The sequence below is a fragment of the Chionomys nivalis genome, chromosome 21, assembly GCF_950005125.1.
Source record: "Chionomys nivalis chromosome 21, mChiNiv1.1, whole genome shotgun sequence".
Lineage (NCBI taxonomy): Eukaryota > Metazoa > Chordata > Mammalia > Rodentia > Cricetidae > Chionomys > Chionomys nivalis.
Window position 1 is genome coordinate 23,508,606 of NC_080106.1, and position 23,010 is coordinate 23,531,615.

Here is a 23,010-nt window from a genome sequence, read left to right on the forward strand (position 1 = left end):
TTGTTTGGCCTGTTAGGGATCATAATGTATTTGCACTAACTTTTCATTATTTGTGATGAGTTATAATGATGCATATTTATCCCTTTTAAATCTCTGTCATTTGCAAATTAGAAATATTCAAGTTATTGATGCAATGATCATTTCCTTCCTACATCCTTGAGTGTAGTTGGTAGAAAGTTACCTATTTTATGAAGCTGACATTTCTTCATCATGTATAAAGGAACTTCTTCGGTTATTCAAGACAGGATTTCTCTCTGTATCCCTGACTGTCCTGGAACTCACTCTGTAGGCCAGGCTGACCTCTAACTCAGAAATCCCAGTGCCTCTGCCTTCTGAGTGCCAGGGTTAAATGTGCTACCACTGCCTGACTCTTCTTTCTTTTTCCTTTTTTGAACTTTTAAAAATCACTGAGTTAAACATAACTGTGCATGTAGTATTTTCCTGATTTCCAGGAGAACCAAAACAAACAAACAAAAAACCACCTGCTTGCTATTTGTCATTCATAATTTGCTTCTTAAAAATAGAAGCCAATTTTGTCCATGAAGTTTAGCAGGGACATTTTTAGGAGCCCTACTTGTTCTTGTGCTTCTCACTTGTGCTTCCCCACTCTTTTTTTTTGGTAAGACAAAAATTTAATGAATTGAATAGTGGGTTTATATGACCCATGGTGCTGTGCTAGTGTTATGGAACTGTCACAGATGCATAAAACAAGAGCTGGTGAGAAAATGTTACATATTGTCATCATCTGATTTATCTTCTCAAAGATTCCTCAGCCTGTTTCTCTGCTTTCTCCTTTATATCTTTTAGAATGATTCCATATTCCTTTAGTTTATTCTCCAACCCATCTGAGCTCTAGTTCAAAAGCTTTATCCTCAAAATATTTTGCAACTCCTTTAACTGTACCACAGGATGTAATTTCTTTCATCAGAAGCTTTTTTATTTCTTTCTTTGCAGCTTCCTGGCTTTGCTAATGGTACAACCCCAATAACTATGAAATACCCTATGGGTCGATACATTTAGAGCTGTGCATCCTCTTTCATACTGTAATATCTAACTTGAAACTGCAGCCAAAAGGCTTAACAGTGATGTGTATAAGTGTGTACAGATATGGCCAGTCTACAAGATGTTTTAGAGGAGTGTTTCAGCTAAAGTTAGAACTAATGTCGGGATGCTGCTCTTCTTGCAGCGTCTGCTAATGAATGAACATCTGCCAACAAACCTGTGGCTGCCATTCTAATATGTTGGTCACCATTAAAGAATTGCTTATTAAAGCCTTCTTCATAAAGTTTAGAAAGGACTTATTTTCTACCCCAAAGATAGCATAGATGTCTTTACATCTGCTCCCAATAACTGTACTGCTGTTTCCCACAACCTTCATAGCATATTCATCTTGAAAACTCTACCATCAGGAGAGAATTTTACTCTAGTTTTTTACTCAAGATTTTACTTGATTGTCCAGGCTAACCTGGAACTTAACTGTGTGACTCAAACTGACCTAAACATTCCTTCTGCTTTGAGCTCCCCAAATGGTGGAATTACTAAAGCATAAACCTGGCATTACTCAAAGCCAGGCTCCTTTTCTTTCTGGCTTATTTTTGTTTTGTTTTTGAGACACTGTCTCACTCTATATCCTTGGCTGGCCTGGAGCTTGATCCGTAGACCAGACTGTCTTCAACTAACAGACCTACTGCCTTTGCCATGCGCATGGGCGTGCATGTGTGTGTGTGTAAGAATACATTTAAAACAGTAAAATTTAATAGTTGTTTAATCATCACCTTAATCTAATTATGGAACATTTTTATCATCTCCTAAAGTGTTTTTACTTACAGAAAGTCTTAGTTAGAGAAGTCTTAGCAGGGGCCTAGTGGTGAAGTGCTTGCCTAGCATGCCTGAAGCCCTTGGTTTAGTCTCCAATGTTGGAGGGAGCATTTTCTTTCAGAAGCACTTTTTTATTTGTTGTTTAGTTTGTTTTTCAAGGCAGGGTTTCTCTGTGTATCCCTGGCTGTCCTGGAACTCACTCTGTAGATCAGGCTGGCCTCGAACTCAGAGATTCTCCTGGCTCTGTCTCCTGAGTGTTGGTATTAAAGGAGTGCCTCACCATTGTCTGGCTCAGAAACACTTTTTGAGGGGTAGTTTTTATTTTTGGAGATAGCGTCTTCCTGTATAACCCAAGCGAGTCTGGAATTAACTTTGTGAGTCAGGATGGCCTCAAACCTGTGGTTTCTGGTCCTGTCTTAGCTGCTTGTGTTAGGATCATAAATGGATTTCACCTTGCTTTTCCATTTAAATTTATGTGTTTGTGTCTGTAAACCTTTATAAGTTTTTGGATTATGATTTTAGTTTTAGCTAGTTTTAAAAATATATGTTTTTCTAGAGATGATCTTGAACAAATAAAGAATAAAAGTAAAACCAAAATCAGTAGAAACAATGGAAAATTCATTCTTCAGTTTTTAATAAGATTATATACTAAAAGAACAAATACAGCTAATACTGTTCACAACCTTCATGATGCAGGGTTTTTTGTGTGAATTTATAATTCTCAAAAGAGAAAAGATACTTATTTCCTGTACATGGTTATTGATTGACCTTCAAATTTTTTTCCTCCCTACAGAATCTGTCTATGATCTTCTCCCAAAGGAGTTACAGTTACCTCCACCTAGAGAAACTTCTGTAGCATCAATGAGTCAGACAAGTGGTGGTGAGGCAGGCTCGCCTCCTCCAGCTGTAGTTGCTGCTGGTATGCATTCCATTTTACTTCACTCATGAAAACTAGGGTATTATCTGGCCTACATGAACAGTATTGGCAAAGTTACATCAAAAAGAGTATGATTTGAGGGTTTGTTTTAGAAGGGTTTAAAGACTATACCCTTTAAATTGAAAGGTTTTCAATTTTTTCATTTTTTAAAATTTATATATATGTATATATAAAAATTTTAAATTTTGTACATTTGTAAATGCTATCTCCTAAAATGGACTTTGTGTTCAGATATGGGAACCAATTTAAAATGACTGTTGAGTGCACATAAATTGGTTAAATACCAAGCTATGGCTAGAAAATGGTATTTTTTTTAAAGACTTGCTCAAAGGGAAAAATGTTATATGATCTGAAAAAGGACTCAAGTTCTCAAGGTTCTTTTCTGTTTATAGGGATGTAACTATAACCTTTTTCCTATATTTAAATATACATGTGGCCTGATTTATTTTGAATTCATGGAAAATAATAAAAACATTGAGTACTATATGTAAATACACTCTCCAGTACCAGTGAAAAGCATTAAAAATGTTTGAAGTTTGTCTCAGCTCTCAAATCATACACTTTATAACTATAGTTAAATTGGTTCAGACTTTTCTTTGAATTAGGATAAAACATGACAGATAAACTAATAGGAAAAAAGTCTTTAATAATAAATTAGTATGAATGATTTCCTTATTAGCTTGCCCAACTATAGTACTTTAAGAAGTTGGGTTTATAGGATGCTAAATGTATTTGCTTTAGAAAAATGGATACATTATTCCTACTTTTCTGAAGGTTGTATCTTTCCTATAGAGGTTTCCTGCCTTGTGATACTTGTTATCTTTTAAAGTGGTATTTAAAGTCCATCAAAACTTCACAAGGAAAAATCAAAAGGGAAGGCTGTAGTCCTAATGACAGTATTGGTACTGTGTTCTAGCAGCAGATATTTAATTTCTTATATGCACTAACCCGCATTAGCCTTTCTCAAGCCAAACAGTGCAGTATGAAGCCTTCTTGGTTGAGGGCAGGAAAGATTTAAGCATGATAAAGAAATATTGGCCCTTCTCACTGTTCATGTGTGGCCAGACATTTTCTAACAGTTTCTGTGGATTTAATTGTGAATTAATGCATTTTTTATGATCAATTTGATAAGATGATCTGGTTCACTTCATATCCACCAGATTCTAAAGTGGCTCTGAATATTTTTTTTTTGAATTTGGAGCTTAAATCTAGTTTTTAAAGATTGAATCATAAAATAAAATAGAAAATATTTTAAAGGAGTATTGTTTCACTTTAAATCCACACGTAGAAATTGACTAACTGATTTCTTTTGTGTCTTGAAATTGTTTTTTTAAGGACATTTTGAATCTACATAGAACTACAAGTCTGTTTCTTCTGTGCTTTTTAACATCTGTTTACAGTAGATCCAGTTCCTTTTAAAAGCTGAAAAAAAATTAGCCAAGTTTAGAAAAAGAACAACACTTGCTTTTAAATAGCACTACATGTTTCAGAAATTCTTATGTGTAAATATTTAAAGCCCTTGATTTGGGGTCACTAATGAAAAGTTTCACCTTCTGTATAGTTGAGAAATTCCTTCCAGGTAAATTAGATTCAAAGCAATGAGCTGGAACATAAAAATAAAAGATTTGACCAAAGGAAATATTCTAAAACTATCTCTGTGTGTGTGTATATATGTATATATATATATAAATATATATAAAAATATATATATAAATATATATAAATGTATTTATATTTCTACCTTGGGATTAAACTCAAGGCCTCATGCATGATAGGCAGGTGCTCTACCACCAAGACAGACCCCAGTAAATTCTTACTAGCTTGAAATCATTGGCATTATAAAAGTGGTAAAGAGAATAAAAAGGTAATTTTGAAAGTTTTCATTTCACAGAAAGTTTCTGTAATTTAAATCCAAGTAATCATTCTTTTAATTTGCAATTCTTCTTTTTTAGTTTATTCTATTTTCTGATGTCTTGTTAATCGAAAAGACTCCTTTATTATATATTGTTAAAGATAAGAGTTTAAATTACAGAGTAGTAGTTCTAGGGACATCAGTATGTATTATATGTGAAATCATTGGAGCCACAATTTTATTTATCAGATTGATAACTTTGGTGATACAACTATCAAAGAGAAAAACTGGGAATATATTACCAAGTTACTCAGTGTCCTTCTGACCAAAAGCTTGATAGTTAGGGAAAATGCACATTAATTTAATATCTGATGTTTTTCAAAACAAAAATCTGTAGCATTTGCTGTTTACATGTGAAATGCATAAAAATGATGACTCTTGATATAGTTAATTCTTCAGAGTTTTGAAGGAGCTGGATTGGCTGCTATCAGGTATGAGGGCCTGGTGGGAACAGACTTCTAGTTCTGCCATAAAGGTTTGTGTTTCACACATTTTAAATCAGTTTAAATCTTAAAAAATTTTAGAGACCGGGAATATGTGTGTTCATGACATTCTTTATTATTTATTAAAAATGTGTTTCTCAGATTCACCAATTTTCTTTTTTCTTTCTGCCTCACATATTACTGAGGGCGTAAATAAATGTGATGCTGCTGATCCACAATCCAGAATCCTGGGTAAAGGATGTTTCTCAGCTCCTTTTAATTTGTTAGGATTTTGGCTTTATACTATTACTCCTTTACATACTCTAGTATCTTCTTTTTTTACTCTATGAGACGCAGGGTTAGGGTGAAGGAGACGAGGGTAGGAGGCCTCTCCTCTTCTATATGAAGACAAGGTCAAAATCTTTCATTAGTTCGAAATTTGTTCACCTGCCTGTACACAGAGAAACCCTGTCTCGAAAAAAAAAAAAAAAAAAAAAAACGGAAAAAAAATTCTTTTGGGAAACTAGTTAAGAGTTCGAAGTCCAATATGTCAATAAATGACAGATTCAGAAATAAAAACTTTAGATCATGTTGCAGGTTCCGTAGGTAGCTATGACAGAGGCCATTTCTTTAAAAAAAAAGTCAATGAATTAATTGTTGCACGAATAATAAAAACTCAGAGACAGATTTTGGGGTTCAAGCTGAAGATCAGAAGAGCAAAGCAACCAACCACTTTTACCTCTATCAAATCTTCAGACTGAAAGGGCAAGATCCTGTCTCCAGGAATCCTCAGACTCCACACTCCAGTGAATTCCTGTCTCCCAGTTTATATTCCCCTCTCAACCCAGCCACATCCCTCCCTCCTGTCTCCACTAGGATTAAGGGTGTGTGATTCCCAAACACTGGGATTAAAGGTGTAAACCACCACCACCTGGATCTGTTACTGGATCAATCTTGTGTAACCCAGGTTAACCTTGAAATCTGTCTGCCTCTCTCCCTAGTCCTTGGATTACAGGTGTGTGCCACCACTCTGGCCTGTACGACTGACTAGTGTGGCTGCTTTGCCCTGTGATCTTCAGGCAAGCTTTATTTATTAAAACACAAATAATATACCACTATAATTAATAGTATTAGCAAAATAAGGAGTTGACCAACAAATTATAGCAAATCAAATATTATTTTTAGGCTTTTAGAGTTTTTCTTTCTTTTTGTTTTTTTCGAGACAGGATTTCTCTGTAAGCTTTTGGGAACTTTCCAGACCAGGCTGACCTTGGACTTCTGCCTCCTGAGTGCTGGGATTAAAGGTGGGTGCTGCCACCACCCAGCACATTTAGAGTTTTTAATCCTGAGATTAGTTTATAATACTAAATCTTTCATGGAAATCAGTATTAACCATTTTTTTTGTCTCAATTTAAAAAATCAGGTCTAGTATACCTATAATACCAGCATTTGAGAAGTGGTGGGAAGATCAGGTCTTCCTCTGCTACATAGTGAATTTGAAGCCAGCCTGAGCTACATGGGACGACTGCCCTCCCCCCAACCCCAACACAGACACCAAAAAAGTCAAATTAGTTTGGCTATTTTCATTTGGGGGATATTTGATGGGCATTATATTTCTTAGTTTATATTTAGAATAAACTGCCTTCAAACAATGGGGGTTTCCCCTCTCTTTGCCTCTAGGGTGCTGGGATTATAGGTATGTGCTACTATACCCAGCAAGCAATTCATTGTTTACCTCAAGAATTTGAGTTAAAAATCTTTCAATAGCCTTCAAGGATGGCTGCTAGTTTGAGGCCAGCCTGGGCTACTTAGGGTGATTTTCTGTCTCGAAAAAAAGCAAAAAAACCTAAAATAACAACAAAGAATTGATAAAACTATACGTTTTATAATTCAGTGAAAAGTTAATAGCTAGTGTATAATTCATTGTTTTCATAAAGTTTATATTTTACTTTAAGTAATTATGTTAGTATTTATTATGCATGTATGTGGACAGGATCTCAAATTCCCTATATAGACAAGCCTAGCTTGGAACTCCAATTCCTCTGGCTTCCAAATTCTGGGTTACTAGTTTGTCTTTCTTAGAAGCAGTATAGCCTCAGTATGCTAATTCACAACGCAGCTTTTAAAACATTTATAGATAGCTACAGTCATAAAGCATGTACAATAGAATGTCTCTTGAGGTCTACGGAAATGCTGAAAGTGATTGAAGACCTTGTCTCAGATTTGCAGACTCTGTGTAAAACCTTGTTGCATTGGTGCATTTCTGTGACCCTGTCACTGTGGTAGAGCGTGTGTGTGAAAAGACAGGTGAATCTTTCAAAGGCTCCGTGGTAAGCCAGTCTAGTCAAAAATGAATGGCAAGCTTCAGTTTTAGTTTTTTTTTTTTTTTTTTTTTTTTTAAAGAAAACAAGCAAAACGAGTCCCCCAAAAAATAAAATAGAGAAGTGATTGAGGAAGATTATCCTGATGTCAATGGCTGGATTCCATATATACTCCCACATTAGTGAATACACCCCCCCAATACATCACACATAGAGAGTCTCTGTTGAAAATTTCCATTATTAGTTCAGTGTAGGGTTTTTATTCTGTTCTACTTTGGCTTGGTTTTGGGTTTGTTTTGTTTTGGTAATTTTTAAATTTGTTCTATAACATTTATTTATTTATTGAGGAATGTGGTGTGCTTGTGAAGGTTTGAGGACAACTTTTTGGGAATTTCTTTCCTTTTATATGGCCCAGGATCAAACTCAGATCCTCAGGTTTGGCAGTGAGTGCCTTCACTTGCCCAAGCCATTTGATGGACTGCTTTATTTATTTATTTATTTATTTATTTATTTACTTACTTACTTACTTACTTACTTATTTATTTATTTATTTATGAGAAGGTCTCAGATAGCGTTGAGCTATGGGGCAGAGGATGATCTCAAATTCTTGATTCTCCTGACCCTCCAAGTACTGGGATTATAGACGTGTGTCAGCATACCTGGATCAGGGTAAAATTTTATTGTAGCTTTTTTGTTTGTTTAGAAGAAAATGAGCCAAGGTGTTTGTGTTTTTGTTTTATTGTTGTTCATTTTTATATTTGAAGTTCTCTTTGACATCCTTGGCCTGTGAAATTTGTAAGCCCCACACAACTTCAATCAACCACTTTATTGGGATTCTCTCCTGGTCAGTTTTGTCCCAAGTTGACATCAACCTTGTTAGGTTTATATAGTTCTCAGCATAAAGAGCCTCCACCAACTTGACATACACAGGCTCATTACAATTGTATATTAGCATACAAAAGTGTTCTTTGGCACTTGTTTAAGGTTTTAAAAGCTTTGTGAATTCTACATGTTATGCTCTTGAGCCATCTTCAGCACCTCTAATAAAGCAGTGCTAACATCCAGCAGCAATGCCTTCCTTGGCCTTGGTGAGTTGTTTATGAAGTAGAGGTTTGATTGCAGATGAGCCTTCACTTTTGCTGACTTGGCAATATCACAGAAAGGATGATTAGTGAGTTTTAATGATGTAATTTAAGTTTGTAACTTTTTAATATCTATGATACAAACTTTCTAAGAGAACCTTTTTAGGTTCTTTGAATTCTATGCTATGGCAATTAATAAATTTCAAGTATCTAACAAGTATTTTCTACATTGAAGCAACCTGTTGAGTGAGTGCTATTTATACTAGAGAGGACACTAGAAAATTAAAGATCTCTAACCAAAGAACAGCTATGCTTTAAGTCGTTTTAGACCTATTAATCATCTAAATTAAAACTATAGGAATTTGGGGCAGGGGTGGTGTTTGTGCATGCCTTTAATTCCAGCTCTGTGGAGAGAGGGGTGGTGGCAGGTGGATCTCTGAATTCGAGACCAGCCTGGAGTTCCAGAGAGAAATCCTGTCTCAAACAAAACAAAACCAGTAATCCCAGTACTCAAAAGCAGAGATAGGAGAATCTCAAATACATGTAAGATTCTGTTAAACAACAAAACAAGAGCTGACATGTAACTCAGTGGTCCAGTGTATACCTAGCATGCACATGGATCGGAGATCAATATTTAGTACCCAGAAAAAGGAAAAAAAACCCAAAATAACAAAAAGTCATAGGAAGAAGGTGAAGAAAATGTTAGAATTGTATATCATTGCAGCTGTATCTCAACCCTTCTAGCTACAAGTACCTTTCTTCTTTTTTTTTTTTTTTTTTTTTTTTTTGGTTTTTCGAGACAGGGTTCCTCTGTAGCTTTGGAGCCTTTCCTGGAACTAGCTCTGTAGACCAGGCTGGTCTCGAACTCACAGAGATCCGCCTGCCTCTGCCTCCCAAGTGCTGGGATTAAAGGCGTGCGCCACCACTGCCCGGCACCTTTCTTCTTTCTTGATGAAGTTGTTGTACTCCTTGATGGATGCTAGGGCACGGCTTAAGCTTTTTTCCGCTCAGTCATGTTTCACTCAAAAATATGTTTTACATGGCCTCGGGTATGTAGATGCATGAAATATATTTACACTAATAATAATATTAGTTATAACAATTATAGTAAATCATAAATTCATTTTAAGGCTGTGGGTACAGTTTGGTATAGTGCTTATTTAGTGTATTCAAGGTTTAAATTTCCTACACTGTGTAAGCTGGACATAGTGTCATACACCTGTAGTCCCACAATATTGGAGGTGGAAGCCAGGGGATTAGAAGTTCAAGGTCATTCTTTGCACACAGGGAGTTTGAGGCCAGCCTGGGCTACAATAAAACACAGTCCCCCCCCCCCTTTTAAAATATGATAGTTTTGCAGAGTTGACTAAGCACTTGAAAAAAATCTTTAAACTATATTTTATTCATAAAATGAGCAATCTATGTTTCAGCATTATTTTTTTGAGGTGTGGGGGGGTCTCACTATGGATTTTAGACTAGCCTTGAACTTACAGAGGTCTGCCTGCTTTTGTCTCCTGAATGCTAGGATTTGTTTGTTTGATTTTTTGCTTTTGGTTTTGTTGAGACAGGATTCCTCTGTATAGCCCTGACTGTCCTGGAACTTGCTTTGTAGACCAGGACCTGCCTCTGCCTCTTGAGTGCTGGGATCAGAGGTATGCACCACCACCCAGTTTACATCCAGTTGTTTTGTTGAGACCCCATCACACTATCAGACTGGCCTAGAACTCACTATTTATCCCAGTTTCTTAACTCTTAGCACTTTCTTAACGCATAGCAATCCTCTTCTTTGGCCTATAAAATGCTGAGATGATGGGCCAACCATATCTAGTTGGTAATTTTTTGAAAGACCTGTATGGAAGTATGTGGCCACTGGTATGACAAAGAAATTAAAGATAGTTGGTATTTGTTGTTTTGTTTTGAAATAGGATCTTCATTATAGCTTTAAGTGCTTTGTTCAGAATATGTCTCTTCTTAAGAATGTTTGGATAAAGGCGCAGCCTAAAATTTTTAAACAACCACACAAAATAGAGCATTCTGGCTTATGGATTAGATTGCATTTATAAACTGGAAAATATATTGGTGAATATGGGTTAACCAAAGTTTTGGGTAAAAAATTTACATGCATTTATCTGATGTTAATAATTACAATTTTAAAGTTTATCTTAAAAGATGATTATTATAGCATGTAAACTTATATTGGGTGGGAGAAGTACGTGTGGGAAATTGAAACTGTTTTAAACATGTAAATTGATCAATCCTACAGTTTTTGGGTTTTTGTTTTTGTTTTTTTGTAAAGTAATCTGGATTGCTTATTTTATATGCTGGGATGCTAGTTGTTTTTCTATTAATACGCTTAACTTGCATTCTAGCTTCGCCATTCAAAGACAGGCATCGTGTGGTGGGTTGTATGACAGTGTCTGTCAATAGTGAAGACAAATAGTACCAGAGACACTTAACCCATCCAATCTCACCCAGGGTCTAGGTCGGTCTTGTTTTCAGACTTCTTTATAAGTCCTATTTTCTTTCATTCTTTCTTCCTTCCTTTTTTCCCTAAATAGTGGATTGATACTGATTGAAACTAAATCTGTTTGTAAAGTTTTAAACTTTACAATAATTTATAATAAGAAAAGTAGAAAATGAAGGTTGGCATGTAAGGTGTTGAAAAAGCAGGTTTGCAGCCACTTTGTGTCTTCTATGTTTCAGTTTATTGATAACACAAATGTCCTTAGAATTTTTTTCTCAGTGTCTGTCTTTTTTGATCTGAAAATAAGACTTGAAAATATATCTGGTGACTTTTACGAGACAAGATGTTTGCCAATAAGACAAATATTGCTCCTCATCAAGAATAAGCAAGATTCAATGGTTTGTTAAAGATCAGAAAGTGTGTACCAAGTGCCTATATTGGTTTTTAGGAATATTTTTGAGTAGGCAGTAGTTGCCTCCTTCTCTGTTCCACTATTGGTTTGCATAACACAGTACAGAAGGTCATGGCCTTTGTAGTGACCTTTTAGAAAATTCAACTAATGTGCACAAGATAGTTGAAAATGTATAAATATATGTGCATATTTAATTGCTAGTATCAGATCTGAACTCAGGGTCTTAGTTAAATACCATTTATGGAATGATATTTTAAATCAGTGAAACCTGTTTATTTATTTTGAGGACTTTAAAGAAAAGTTCTGATTTCAGAGCTCTCTCCAAGTATTTTAGATCAGATAAAATATAAGTCCTTTATAATGTCATTTTAAGCACTAAAATGTTAATGAATAACCTGTAATTGACATGACCCATCTAGAACTGAATTCTTCAGGTTAACGAGTAGTTTAAGCAAGAGATAAATGAAATAGACATAAGTTTCTGTATGTGATAAAACTTAAAATCCAGTTTTTATTTTTCTAACAAATTAGATATTTGTATATTCTGGCATATTTATCTGACAAATCTTTTATCCCAGGCACTTTGAACATTCCTGGTGGCCTTTAGTGATGTGTCTTTATAAGGGGAGTGAAGCCAGGGTCGCATGTGTTAGGCATTGCTCTGCTACTAAGCTGTGTTCTAACTCCCTCTATCAGTTAAAAGACGGCACACAGGGCTACCACACCTGACAACTTGAGCTGGATTTCTGGAACTCAGACGACAGACCGAGAACCAACTCACAGTTTGTCATTTGACCTCTAATTGTATGCAATGACGTGAGCATACACACATAAAATAAATGAAGAGATAAATATAACAATAAATTTTAACCATATGCATAGTTCAAGTTCATCATCATGGGTGACATTTAATTTGCAGAGAATAGGACACAAGAGACGTGATGTTGATGTTTTCCTCACAGAGATTTACCCACCTCTGCTTCCCAACTTCTGGAATTAAAAACATATGCCACTATGCCAAGATTCACTTCCTTTTTAATCTTTAAAATTAATATATTCTATTGAGGGTATAAATTTTCACCAGTAAATTGTAGACTGATAGGGTCAGTTTTCCTCTTGGTTTGTAATATTCTCTGTGGTCACAGGAAATATTGTGGATCTTATATAGATTAGGCTAAGTTCAAAAATAGTTATTTTGCAGAAGAAAATGAAAATATATTCATATGCTACTTAGATGATTCAATGAGTTCAGGAAAATTTCCATGTTTATAAAAGATAGGTAAGAGACTCTAGGAACAAATAAAATTGTATAATTAATCATGAAAATACATTATACCTATTTTGCTTTGTACGGCAGTAAAAGTGCTTCTCCGGGGACCAGGGTGTGAGTCCCAGTACTCACATGGTGACTCACAGTAGTCTGTGACTGTAGTCTCGTGCAACCCAGTGCCCTCTTCTTTTGACCTTTGTGGTCACATGCAAGCACACGGTACAATGACATTCATTCAGGCAAACACCTATACACATACAATAAAAATAATTTTCTTAACACATACAATAAAAATCTCTTAAAAGAGAAATAAAAGCATTTATTAAAACATTTTTATTTGGGGGTCTCTATATTTTTTAATATGCAGCAATTTAACAAAGACTGAACAGTCCTAACTGATAAAAAACAGGGTCTTTGCTGCTGGGCAGTGGAGGCACGCGCTTTTAATCCAGCACTTGGGAGGCAGAGGCAGGTGGATCTCTGTGAGTTCTAGGCCATTCCAGTCTACTAAGTGAGTTTCAGGACAGCCAAGACTGTTATACAGAGAAACCCTGTCTTGAAAAACCAGCCAGCCAGCTAGCCAGTCAGCCAACCATACAAAAGGGTTTGTACTGAAAACAGATCAGGGAAGTAATCACAGTATTTTCTTCACAAGAATTTATAAATAAAAATGAGTATCCAAGGCCAGGGTGGTAGTGCACAGCTGCAACCTCAGCACTCAGGAGGATGCAGCAAGAAGAGGGCTGTGAATACAAGGCCAACCTGGGCTACATAGCAAGACCCTAACTCAAAACAAAACAAAAAAACCAAAAAGCGGAGCACATTTGCTTAATCACAGCACTGAAGAGGCAGCAGCAGGCAGGTCTCTGTGAATTCCAGGCCAGCCAGAGATACATAGGAAGACTGCTCCAGACAAATCACCTCCCACCAATGAAAAAATGAATTGGAAAAAATATGTACATATAAACAAGCAAGGTTTTTTATTGTCACTTCAGTTCTGTAGAATACCAATTGATTTTTTTTTTTTTTTGCTTTGTTTTGTTTTGGTTTTTAGAGATAGGGTTTTACTGTGTAGCTTTGGTGCCTGTTCTGGAGCTGGTTCTTGTAGACCAGGCTGGCCTTGAACTCACAGAAATCTGCCTGCCTCTGCCCTCTGTGCTGTGATTAAAGGCGTGCACCACCACGGCCCAGCTCCAACTAATTTTTTGAATGATTACATGTTTATAGTATTCCCAGAAATATTCTGTATTACTTTTCTGGGAATGCTTGAAATGGACAGGCTAGTGTTTAGAAATCTAAAATGTCCTTGTTATTGTTTTTATCTTTACATTTTAATGAAATAATGCAATGGAATTTTTTCATGGTAATTTAATGCTAATATGTAAATAAGTAATTGTCTTACATATATTTTTAGGAAGTGCTTTTGTAGTGCTTTCTGGAGAAAGGGGGCAGATAGTTCTCTATAAGCTCTCAGACACTGCTGCTGTAATGCTTATACAATCTAAGCATTTTACATTTCAAATACTAAATCCTTTTTAATCTTCAACCCAGCTTGTATGCCAATTTAACTTAATAGAATTCAGTATTGATCTAATTGCTTATAATTGAACTTCCCATGATCCCCTCTTTGAGTTTAATTAATTTACTAGTACAGTAACTCCAAACTCAGGAAACATTTACTAATTCATTATAAATAGTTTTGGTTTATCGAGACAGAGTTTCTCTTTGTAACAACCCTGACTCTCCTAGAACTAGCTCTTGTAGACCAGGCTGGCTTGGAATTCACAGACATCCATGTGCCATTGCCTCTCCCAAGTGCTAGGATTAAAGGCATGCGCCACCACTGCCCGGCTATAAAAAGTATTTTAAAGCAGAGAAATGAATAGACAATGAGGTGAGGCATAGGACAAGGTCTAGAAGTCTCAGTCTCAAGTGGGATTTTGGCCGTGCCTCTTTCTTGGGACATGGTGTGTTCTTGTTCACTTTCCTGGGATATCCGAATTAAGAGACTTCCATTATATAAATAGGATTGACTAAATCTTTGACTGTTGTTTATTACTCTAACCCCCAGGCCTTCTGCTACCTGGAAGTTGGAGGATGGGTGAGCACTAACCCTTTGAGGACATAGTTTATTCTTGTGGCAACCAGACTCTCCTACCATCTTATGTCATTTAGCAACTTTCCCCAAGTCACATTATTAATACAGTCTCAGGCGGTTGAAAGGTGTTTGTTATAAATTAAAACTAAAAAGCAAGAGAGACGCTGTCAAGAAAAGCATCAAGCAAACAAAACCCATCTTTTATCTTTATCATTTTGAAGTGGAAAGCCAAAACTTTAACCACAGATGCTTATTGCTTTATTTAATGTAGGAAGTTGCTAGGAGCTGTAAGCCAGGGACCCTGGATCAAAACAAATACATAATTTGCTGTTGACTTCATTGTGGCTTTGCACATATATACTTTCCCTTTGTCCTTGGAAGGGATGCTTGTATTTTGCATTCTTGTGTGCATGAAAGTTAAACTCAGAAAGGAGGAAGGGGAAGTGCTTTAGAAATACAAGTTCACAACATTCACGCTGCTTTGTGTCATCCATTGCAAATAGTGCATGCTGTCTTCTAGTGTTTCTCTGAAAATCAAGAATGTAGACACAACTATCACAAAATTTAGGTTCATTTGTAGCTAATAGTTGGAACAGATGGAGGAACATTAGATATATCTTTCTTGTTTTGTCCAAAATGAGGATCATAGCATTTTCCAAAGGAAAAAAGAAAAAGGAAAAAACTTTAAACCCAAAGTGGCTACAAATCAGCTTCTAAATTGTCATTGACATTAGCATCTAGATTTTGTAGTTTTTACAGATCTTTAGGAATATTTATTTACTAAGAAAACATTGCATTAATGCATGATATAAAATTAATAAATTTTTCTTTAAATTGGAATGCAGTTTAAAAGTGACTGAATTTTCTAGTTTCAGCTGCTGCATTTGACAAGGATACAAACTAAAAAGTGGAACTGGTGTCATCTACTCCTTCAGGTTCTTTGACTTATGGTAGTTGGGAGAAAAATTTTGAGTGTGGCATTACATAGATCACATTATGTATGGCTAACATGCCTGTGCTCTTCAACCTTGACAACAATGGAAAATTTGGGGGTGGTCTTCATTCTTTTATGTAATTTACATGTTTTGATAACGTGCTTTCAGTTGGTCCAGTTAATTTACTAGCACAGCCTTTTATTATCTAAACATTGAATTTCTTACATTTTAGCACTATAATTGACAATGAATATTGTGATTTCTATAATGGTACATCAATTTAAATAATACTACATCACATTTAAATTTTTATTGTACAGTTTTAAAACTGGCATAAATGGCTGTGGACACAAATTTAAGCACATTACCAGTTTTTCTTTATGTGTTCAATTATATCTTGTACACAATAAAATAGTATTTTTGAAACTACAGGTAACGTCCAGCCTAAGCAGTGTTAATGTGTCTGAGTTTATGCTGTTAAGGATTAGAGCAGGAGTGTAGCCAGCACTACTGCTAGCTGCCACACAGTCTGTTCTGCAGATATTTATGCAAATCTACTTTTTTTTGCTATGCATACTTGATACATAATTGAAAATATTTTTATAGGAATTCTGGTGTTCTAGAAATTTTCATGCTTAATTTTTTTTGTTAAACTTTAGACAGTAAGATTTACTATTCACTACCATATATAATTAGCAGGCCTTTTTAAAAGAGAGCTAATAGGTAAGGAGCTAATTTTTGAGCACATGAGACTTTAGGAAAAGTCCATCTAGTAGCCACCCTTTGCTGCTTTTTATTCATTCTTAAAGGATGGATTTTTTTTGTTACTCTTACTTTTGATGTGCTATTTTTATCTTTGAGATTCTCATTGGCCAACCTGTTTATCTTCTACAACCAAGCATGTTCCCATTAAGTCTTCCTCACCTCTCATGGATTTTACAGATATAGTAATGGTACCAGTTCCATTTTGCCACCAGTTCAGTTGGATTATCTTTTTTTCCTCTATTTATTTTTCATTTTATAATTGGTATCTGGAATAATCAGCAGCTCTTTTCTCATTTATTTTCTCATATTTTTATTCCAGGATTTGCCTCTGAAGCAGGGAGTGTCTGCATTAAAAATGACCTGTAGTTCTCTGCTTCATAGGTTAGAAACTTATTTTAATATTTTGTGGCTAAGCACAGTCCCACTTTTCAAATTCTATAATGAATTATTTAATTGGCATTGAATGTGGACCACAAACATATATATTTCACATTGGGGTTTTCTGTACTACTTTAATGATTAAAATTCAACAGAACATTCAGCTGAGGCAATAAAAGCTTTATTCTGGCTTTACAGCTTAAAACACTAAATTAGATTTTTAAAAATTTAACAATTAAAAGTAAAAATGCTATTTGGGCATTTTTTAAAAAATTGTATTTCTTAGGCTTTATATTGCTTAAAGCATTTATATTCTAAAACTTAACCAAATTCCAATTATTCGTTTGGGGAAAACAATCACTTCACAAATCACATTTTCATTGGGACTGCTAGCCAGCATAGGTGAAAACATGTATAGTGTATTTACTCTTGGATTGTACACTGCAGATGCTTCTTCAGCTCCCTCCTCTTCCTCCATGGGCGGTGCTTGCAGCTCCTTTACCACCTCTTCCAGCCCTACCATTTATTCTACCTCAGTCACCGACAGCAAGGCTATGCAAGTGGAGAGCTGCTCCTCAGCCGTGGGGGTAAGTAACAGAGGGGTAAGTGAAAAGCAGTTAACCGGTAACACAGTTCAGCAGCATCCATCAACCCCGAAGAGGCACACAGTGTTGTACATCTCACCACCACCTGAGGACTTGCTGGATAACAGTCGGATGTCCTGCCAGGATGAGGGGTGTGGATTGGAATCTGAGCAGAGCTGCAGTATGTGGATGGAGGATTCCCCCTCCAACTTCAGTAACATGAGCACCAGTTCCTACAATGATAACACTGAGGTACCTCGTAAATCACGAAAACGAAATCCAAAGCAGAGGCCGGGGGTCAAACGACGAGATTGTGAAGAATCTAATATGGATATATTTGATGCCGACAGTGCCAAAGCACCTCACTATGTGCTTTCTCAGCTTACCACGGACAACAAAGGCAACTCAAAAGCTGGAAATGGGTTGGTATCCACATTTTTTAAAGTTCTATCAGCATTATGCAAAACAACAGTAAATCATTCCCAAATTTTTTTAATTCTCAGTTCAAATTTGCATATAAAGCAAAAAATGCTAATTTTATCCTTGAAGTACATGAAATTTTCAACTTAAAATAAATTTTACTAGAAAAAAATAATTTGAAAATAACTGTAGATTATAGCAAAGGAATTTTGTTCTGGGTTATGTTTAGGGGTAGTAGAAAAGATAATCTGTTTTTGAAATAACTTAAACTTCAGATGGGCTTATTTTAAAAGAAATAAGCAGCAGTGTGATGATGCTAGCTAAAACACTTAAATGTTCTCCAGAAGCTAATTTGTTCTTTTAGCAGTTTATTTCATATGGTTCATTCCATTATAATTTTCAAGAAATTTTATGTTTTATTTTTGTTTTTCATCTTTACTTGATGAAAACAAGAAAAAAACAAAGATGACTCAATTCTCATGTAGGTGCCTCTGTTTGAATCTTTTTTTCCTTTGATACATTTTTCTAGTTCAGGACTTCTTAAAAAAAATTGTCCCTCTGCCCTCTGGATTCTGTTTCTTTCTTGAAGATGATAAAGCAGGACCATGGGCACATATCTGAGCTTTCTCTTTCGTCTGTGCCTTTGGTGCACTGCTCACCAAATACATTTAAATGGTTATATTACAGAATAGACCATGGTATAATACAAATTGGCATGATTTACTTTAGGATCCCTTTAGTGTTTTAATTGTAATATTTAGTTGCTAAACTTAAATTTTCTACAGTGTATTCAGTAAAATTTAACTCACTAGTTTTTAAGGAGGCAGACTATGATTCCTTAGGTGACCATGGATCACTTGGATCCATGCTTGCCGCAAAAAAATAAAAAAGCCTGAAATGTTAGATTGGCGTACTCTGTGATGACCTCTTTGATCTGTTACATTAAAAAGCCAACTCAGTATTATATTTGTTGTATATTAAACATGTCCGCAAATAATTCCCTGTGTGCATTATAAATTTGTAAGCCATTTAAGCAAGAATTAGTTAAGTCTATACTCAACATGTTTGAAAACCCATAATAAAACTCATTTCCTTATAGTCTAACCTGAAAATTAATTTGAAAAAAATTAACATACTTTTTTCCTTTATACTTTTATTTAAAACTTCTTTAGAATGCTATACTTAAATAATTTAAACGATTTACAGTTTCAAAAAGTCTAGATTAGGCAATTTCCAAAAGCAAACAAGATATATGGCCATTCCTAGTATGTCACATTTTAATAGTCCAGAACTTGAAAAAGGAGTATTTACTCAACTATAAAATGTAGGTTAAGGCTCTGAAACATAATGAACACACCGAGTCATGTGAGAAAGTGTGACTGACGGTACAGATCTGAAAGTTGTGTGGATGCCAGGAAATGCATATGTGCTTATTTGGGCTGCAGTGGAAAAGGTCTTTATAAATTTTCAGAGAAAGGTATTTTACTATTTGTACTGAAATAATTATTAAAATTACCAGTTAAGAACAGTAAAGTTTGGACTTGGGGATGGCCAGCATCAAACAGTGATTTACTGTTGCTGGTTGAAGAGATTTCCTGACCTGCTTTTTTCTGCTTCTGCTTTTGTATGATAGATATATCTTAGAAATGATTTGAGGTTACCAGGGAAAGTATAGTGACATTGGTCAAGACAAACCTTTTATGAAATAATTCATGAAGCAGAAACTCCATCAAGCAGCAGAAGAAATGCCCATCTTCTTAGGTAATGGAAAATTATTTGACAATAGTATGTGGAAATGATGAAGAAGTTTAAAATTTGAATTTATAAGAAATATATTGAGGAAAGGACGAAACCAAATGTAAAATACATGGATAACCATTCTTAATCTGTAATTGGAGCTAATTGTCTATTTTTCCAATGATGAGAAAGATGTTAGAAACATGAAACTTTGAAATGCTTTGAGAGATAAGTAATACAGTCTTCAATATGAGGTGACAACAATTTGCAGTTTATATAATGCTAAATATTTATTAAATGAACTTTCAAGTGTGCTGCATATAGAAGTTTATTTATCTTCATGATGCCGGAAGTCTTGATAACTGATGGACAGAAAGACAATTACTTTTACAACTAAAAAATTAGAGCTTATTAAGGAAATATCTGTTTTCAAAAGTTGCTTGTTTGTAAATATTGCTGACTGTATCAGTCTTAAATTCTTCAACTACTGTCCTGAGAATCAACAGCACAGTTTCATCTAAAGTTCTAGAAGTCTAGATATATCATGTGCATCTGAAAGTCATTTAAGGCCTTTTTGTAGTGAAAATTATTTTTATAACATAGGCAACCTGTAGGAATATCTAGCACAGAAGGACCTGAATGTCATTCTAAGACTTCTACGCAGAACATAACACATGACGTTGTCTGTGGTACTTGTCATTTAGATGTCACCTGCCTTTGATGTCTAGCCCTGCAAAAACCAATCAACTAATTCCCCATGTAATGAATTGCTGCTTGCTTCCTTTTTCTAATGTTTTACCTTAACAATTTACAAATTGAATTGCTACTCTTCTAAGAATTAGTTGATCTTTTCATTGTTTTATGTGTCTGTAGATATAAATATACATGTTTTCCATTTTTTCATTTAAACCTAGAGAATAAAGAGAATTTTAGAATATAATTTCAGGGCCAGGCATTGTAAGTGGTAAATTTGTGAAAACCCAGCAAAAGGTTTGAGAGGGAGTTTTGAGAGGGAGACCAGCCTGACCTGTAGTGAGTTCAAGACCAGTTTGGGCTGTGTAGTAAGAGCTCTCTCTCAAAAAAGGAAGAAAGGAAGGAAGGAAAGCAGAAGCATTTTCAGTATTTTAGAAATTTTTTTATTATTCTTTGATTTTTTTGTGTGTATTTAAATATTTATTTTTTTAGCACATACATATTAATTCATTCAACAAATATAGATACTTATTTTACAGGAATCATTGTTATTTACTTTCAGAATACTAGCTTGAGTGGTATAAATATAAAAAAACATAGCTGACAAAATTAGTTGTCATCATTCAAATTTTCTTAGTATTTCAGTCTAAAATTTACCATTTTTTATTATGACTAATACATATGAACTATAAATATTTGAAAATACAAGAAAGTAATTCAGTCACTCATGTAAACTGCTATTATGCTGCTATAATTTCTTTTAGTTCTTGTGTGTGTGTGTGTGTATATATATATATATATACATAAAATATGTGGGACATTTTTTCATAGTTTCACAATACCTTTTCTCCCCTTTGGTAATAAGATGAATACAAACAGATTATTATAGAATCTTGTGTTTAAGACATTGTACACTCTTCAAACATTTGAATTCGCTCAGAACTCTAAAACAAACAAACAAATTTTTTGCCCCCATTGTTCTGGCTTCAGCCTGATACTTTTATTCATAGATTCATTCCTCTAGGGCCTTTAAAATGACTTACACATACAGGTAATCTTTGACTTAGTTGTGTCAGACTTTTATGAATGGCATTTCTTGTCCAGTTAAGGTCTGGTCTTGCCCATCTCTTTATTATAGAAGCTCCTTTTTCTCTTTACTTTCCTTGTCCCTTTTGTCTTCTTGTTTGCCTTCATCAGCAAGCATCCTATGTGAACTTTCCCTTGCTACTGAATTCTTTATCAGTGCTATCCTTTCCCCCACACTTCTCCCCTTTCATAGGTAGTTTGTTTATTGAATGACTGCCTTTTCCTTTGTTCTTACGGTTGAACAATAGCTTGGTTTACCTGGATTGGTAAAGTATGGGGCCAGGTTTAAAGCTGTTCTTTGTTTTTAAAATCATATTATTCTTCTAGGGACCCAGTTACTTTATTGTGAGTGAAAAGAACGACAGGCCCTGATTTTTCAAGAATATACATGGATGATTTTAAATCTACTTCATGTTTCTTGGAGGGGGTGGGGGGGTGTTGTGTGTGTGTGTGATTTTATTCTGCTTATTTCTATGAGGTATTTGCATTGCATTAGCTACTTCATTAGAAGCCCTAATCACAAATTTGGGTATTATAAACAAAAAAATGCTTAAAACAGTCTTAGAACCAGGCATGTGCCTGAGGTAGGTGGGGCAGCAGATCTTCAACTATTGAGCAGCTTGAAGACAACCTGGAATATATGAGATCTTGTCTCAAAAACCTACAAAACAAAGCTTCCACAATTTAAAAAAAAAAAAAAAAGTAAAATTAGGTTTGCTATAGATAGAGCTCAGATAAGATTTTTTATTGAGCTTTTACCATTTAACCAGTCACAGATAAAAATAATCTGAAAAATCACACTTATTAAACCTCATTCCTAATAAAAATTGAATCACTGATTTTTTTTATTATAAATTTCTCATTTTGATTTACTGAGAAAGAGATTCAAAAGGATATTTCTGATTAATGATTGACATATACCTCCATTGTCAATCTTTTAGGCCTTCTGTATGTTGGTTTAGTAGTTGTTACCATTCCTTTTTTCTTTTGCTTTGCAAATCTGATTTAAAAAGTAATCATAATCTTTAGTTTTATATAAGACTCATGTGTGATTTTCACATTTCATTTTAACTGAATTGTAGTGTAAAAACAAATTATTGCAGTTTCCCTTCTACCACCCAACGTTTTTTTTTCTTTTCCCTTTCCAGCTTTCTTTTTCATGGCATTTAGTTATACTTGGCTCAAAAATATTTTAAAGATACTTTGATTATATAGGATGTTCCTTCCTTTAGAGTGTATTCTATTTTATCAATGATCTAAACAGTTATTTTCTATGTTATCGCCCATCTGTTTCTTCCTTTAAGTAGCTTTTGCAGAAAACGGTTTCTGATATTTTCTTCCCATGTTGTGCTTTGGTTTCTCAGAACATTGGACAACCAAAAGGGAGCTGGAGTAAAGAAGAGCCCTATGTTGTGTGGACAGTATCCTGTTAAAAGTGAGGGGAAGGAGCTGAAGATAGTTGTACAGCCTGAAACCCAGCACCGAGCTCGGTACCTGACAGAGGGCAGCCGAGGCTCAGTAAAAGATAGAACACAGCAAGGCTTTCCAACGGTGAAGGTACTCATTTTATTTTGTAATGTTTGAATACTGACCCATAAGATACTTTGTGGGTAAAGGTTTATTCCTAGAACCCGAAGAGAACTGACTCTACTTAGTTGTCCTGACCTCCCCACACC

At 35.0% G+C, this 23,010-nt stretch overlaps 1 protein-coding gene and 1 pseudogene across 9 annotated transcripts in view; one reads left to right on the forward strand and one right to left on the reverse strand.

Moving 5' to 3' along the window:
* Nfat5 (nuclear factor of activated T cells 5) overlaps positions 1 to 23,010 on the forward strand; it is an 85,142-nt gene that overhangs the window by 28,829 nt on the left and 33,303 nt on the right. For 4 of the 9 annotated variants that reach the window (XM_057754122.1, XM_057754123.1, XM_057754125.1 and 1 more), the window contains 3 exons: positions 2,612 to 2,737; positions 17,262 to 17,820; positions 22,699 to 22,891. In XM_057754122.1, the coding sequence (XP_057610105.1) occupies positions 2,612 to 2,737; positions 17,262 to 17,820; positions 22,699 to 22,891 (878 nt within the window). Of the gene's footprint in view, positions 1 to 2,611; positions 2,738 to 16,755; positions 16,818 to 17,261; positions 17,821 to 22,698; positions 22,892 to 23,010 lie in introns of all 9 variants that reach the window. The other 5 variants (XM_057754131.1, XM_057754129.1, XM_057754127.1 and 2 more) reach the window with 4 other exon arrangements.
* Positions 729 to 1,503, reverse strand: LOC130863909 (proteasome subunit alpha type-3-like; annotated as a pseudogene).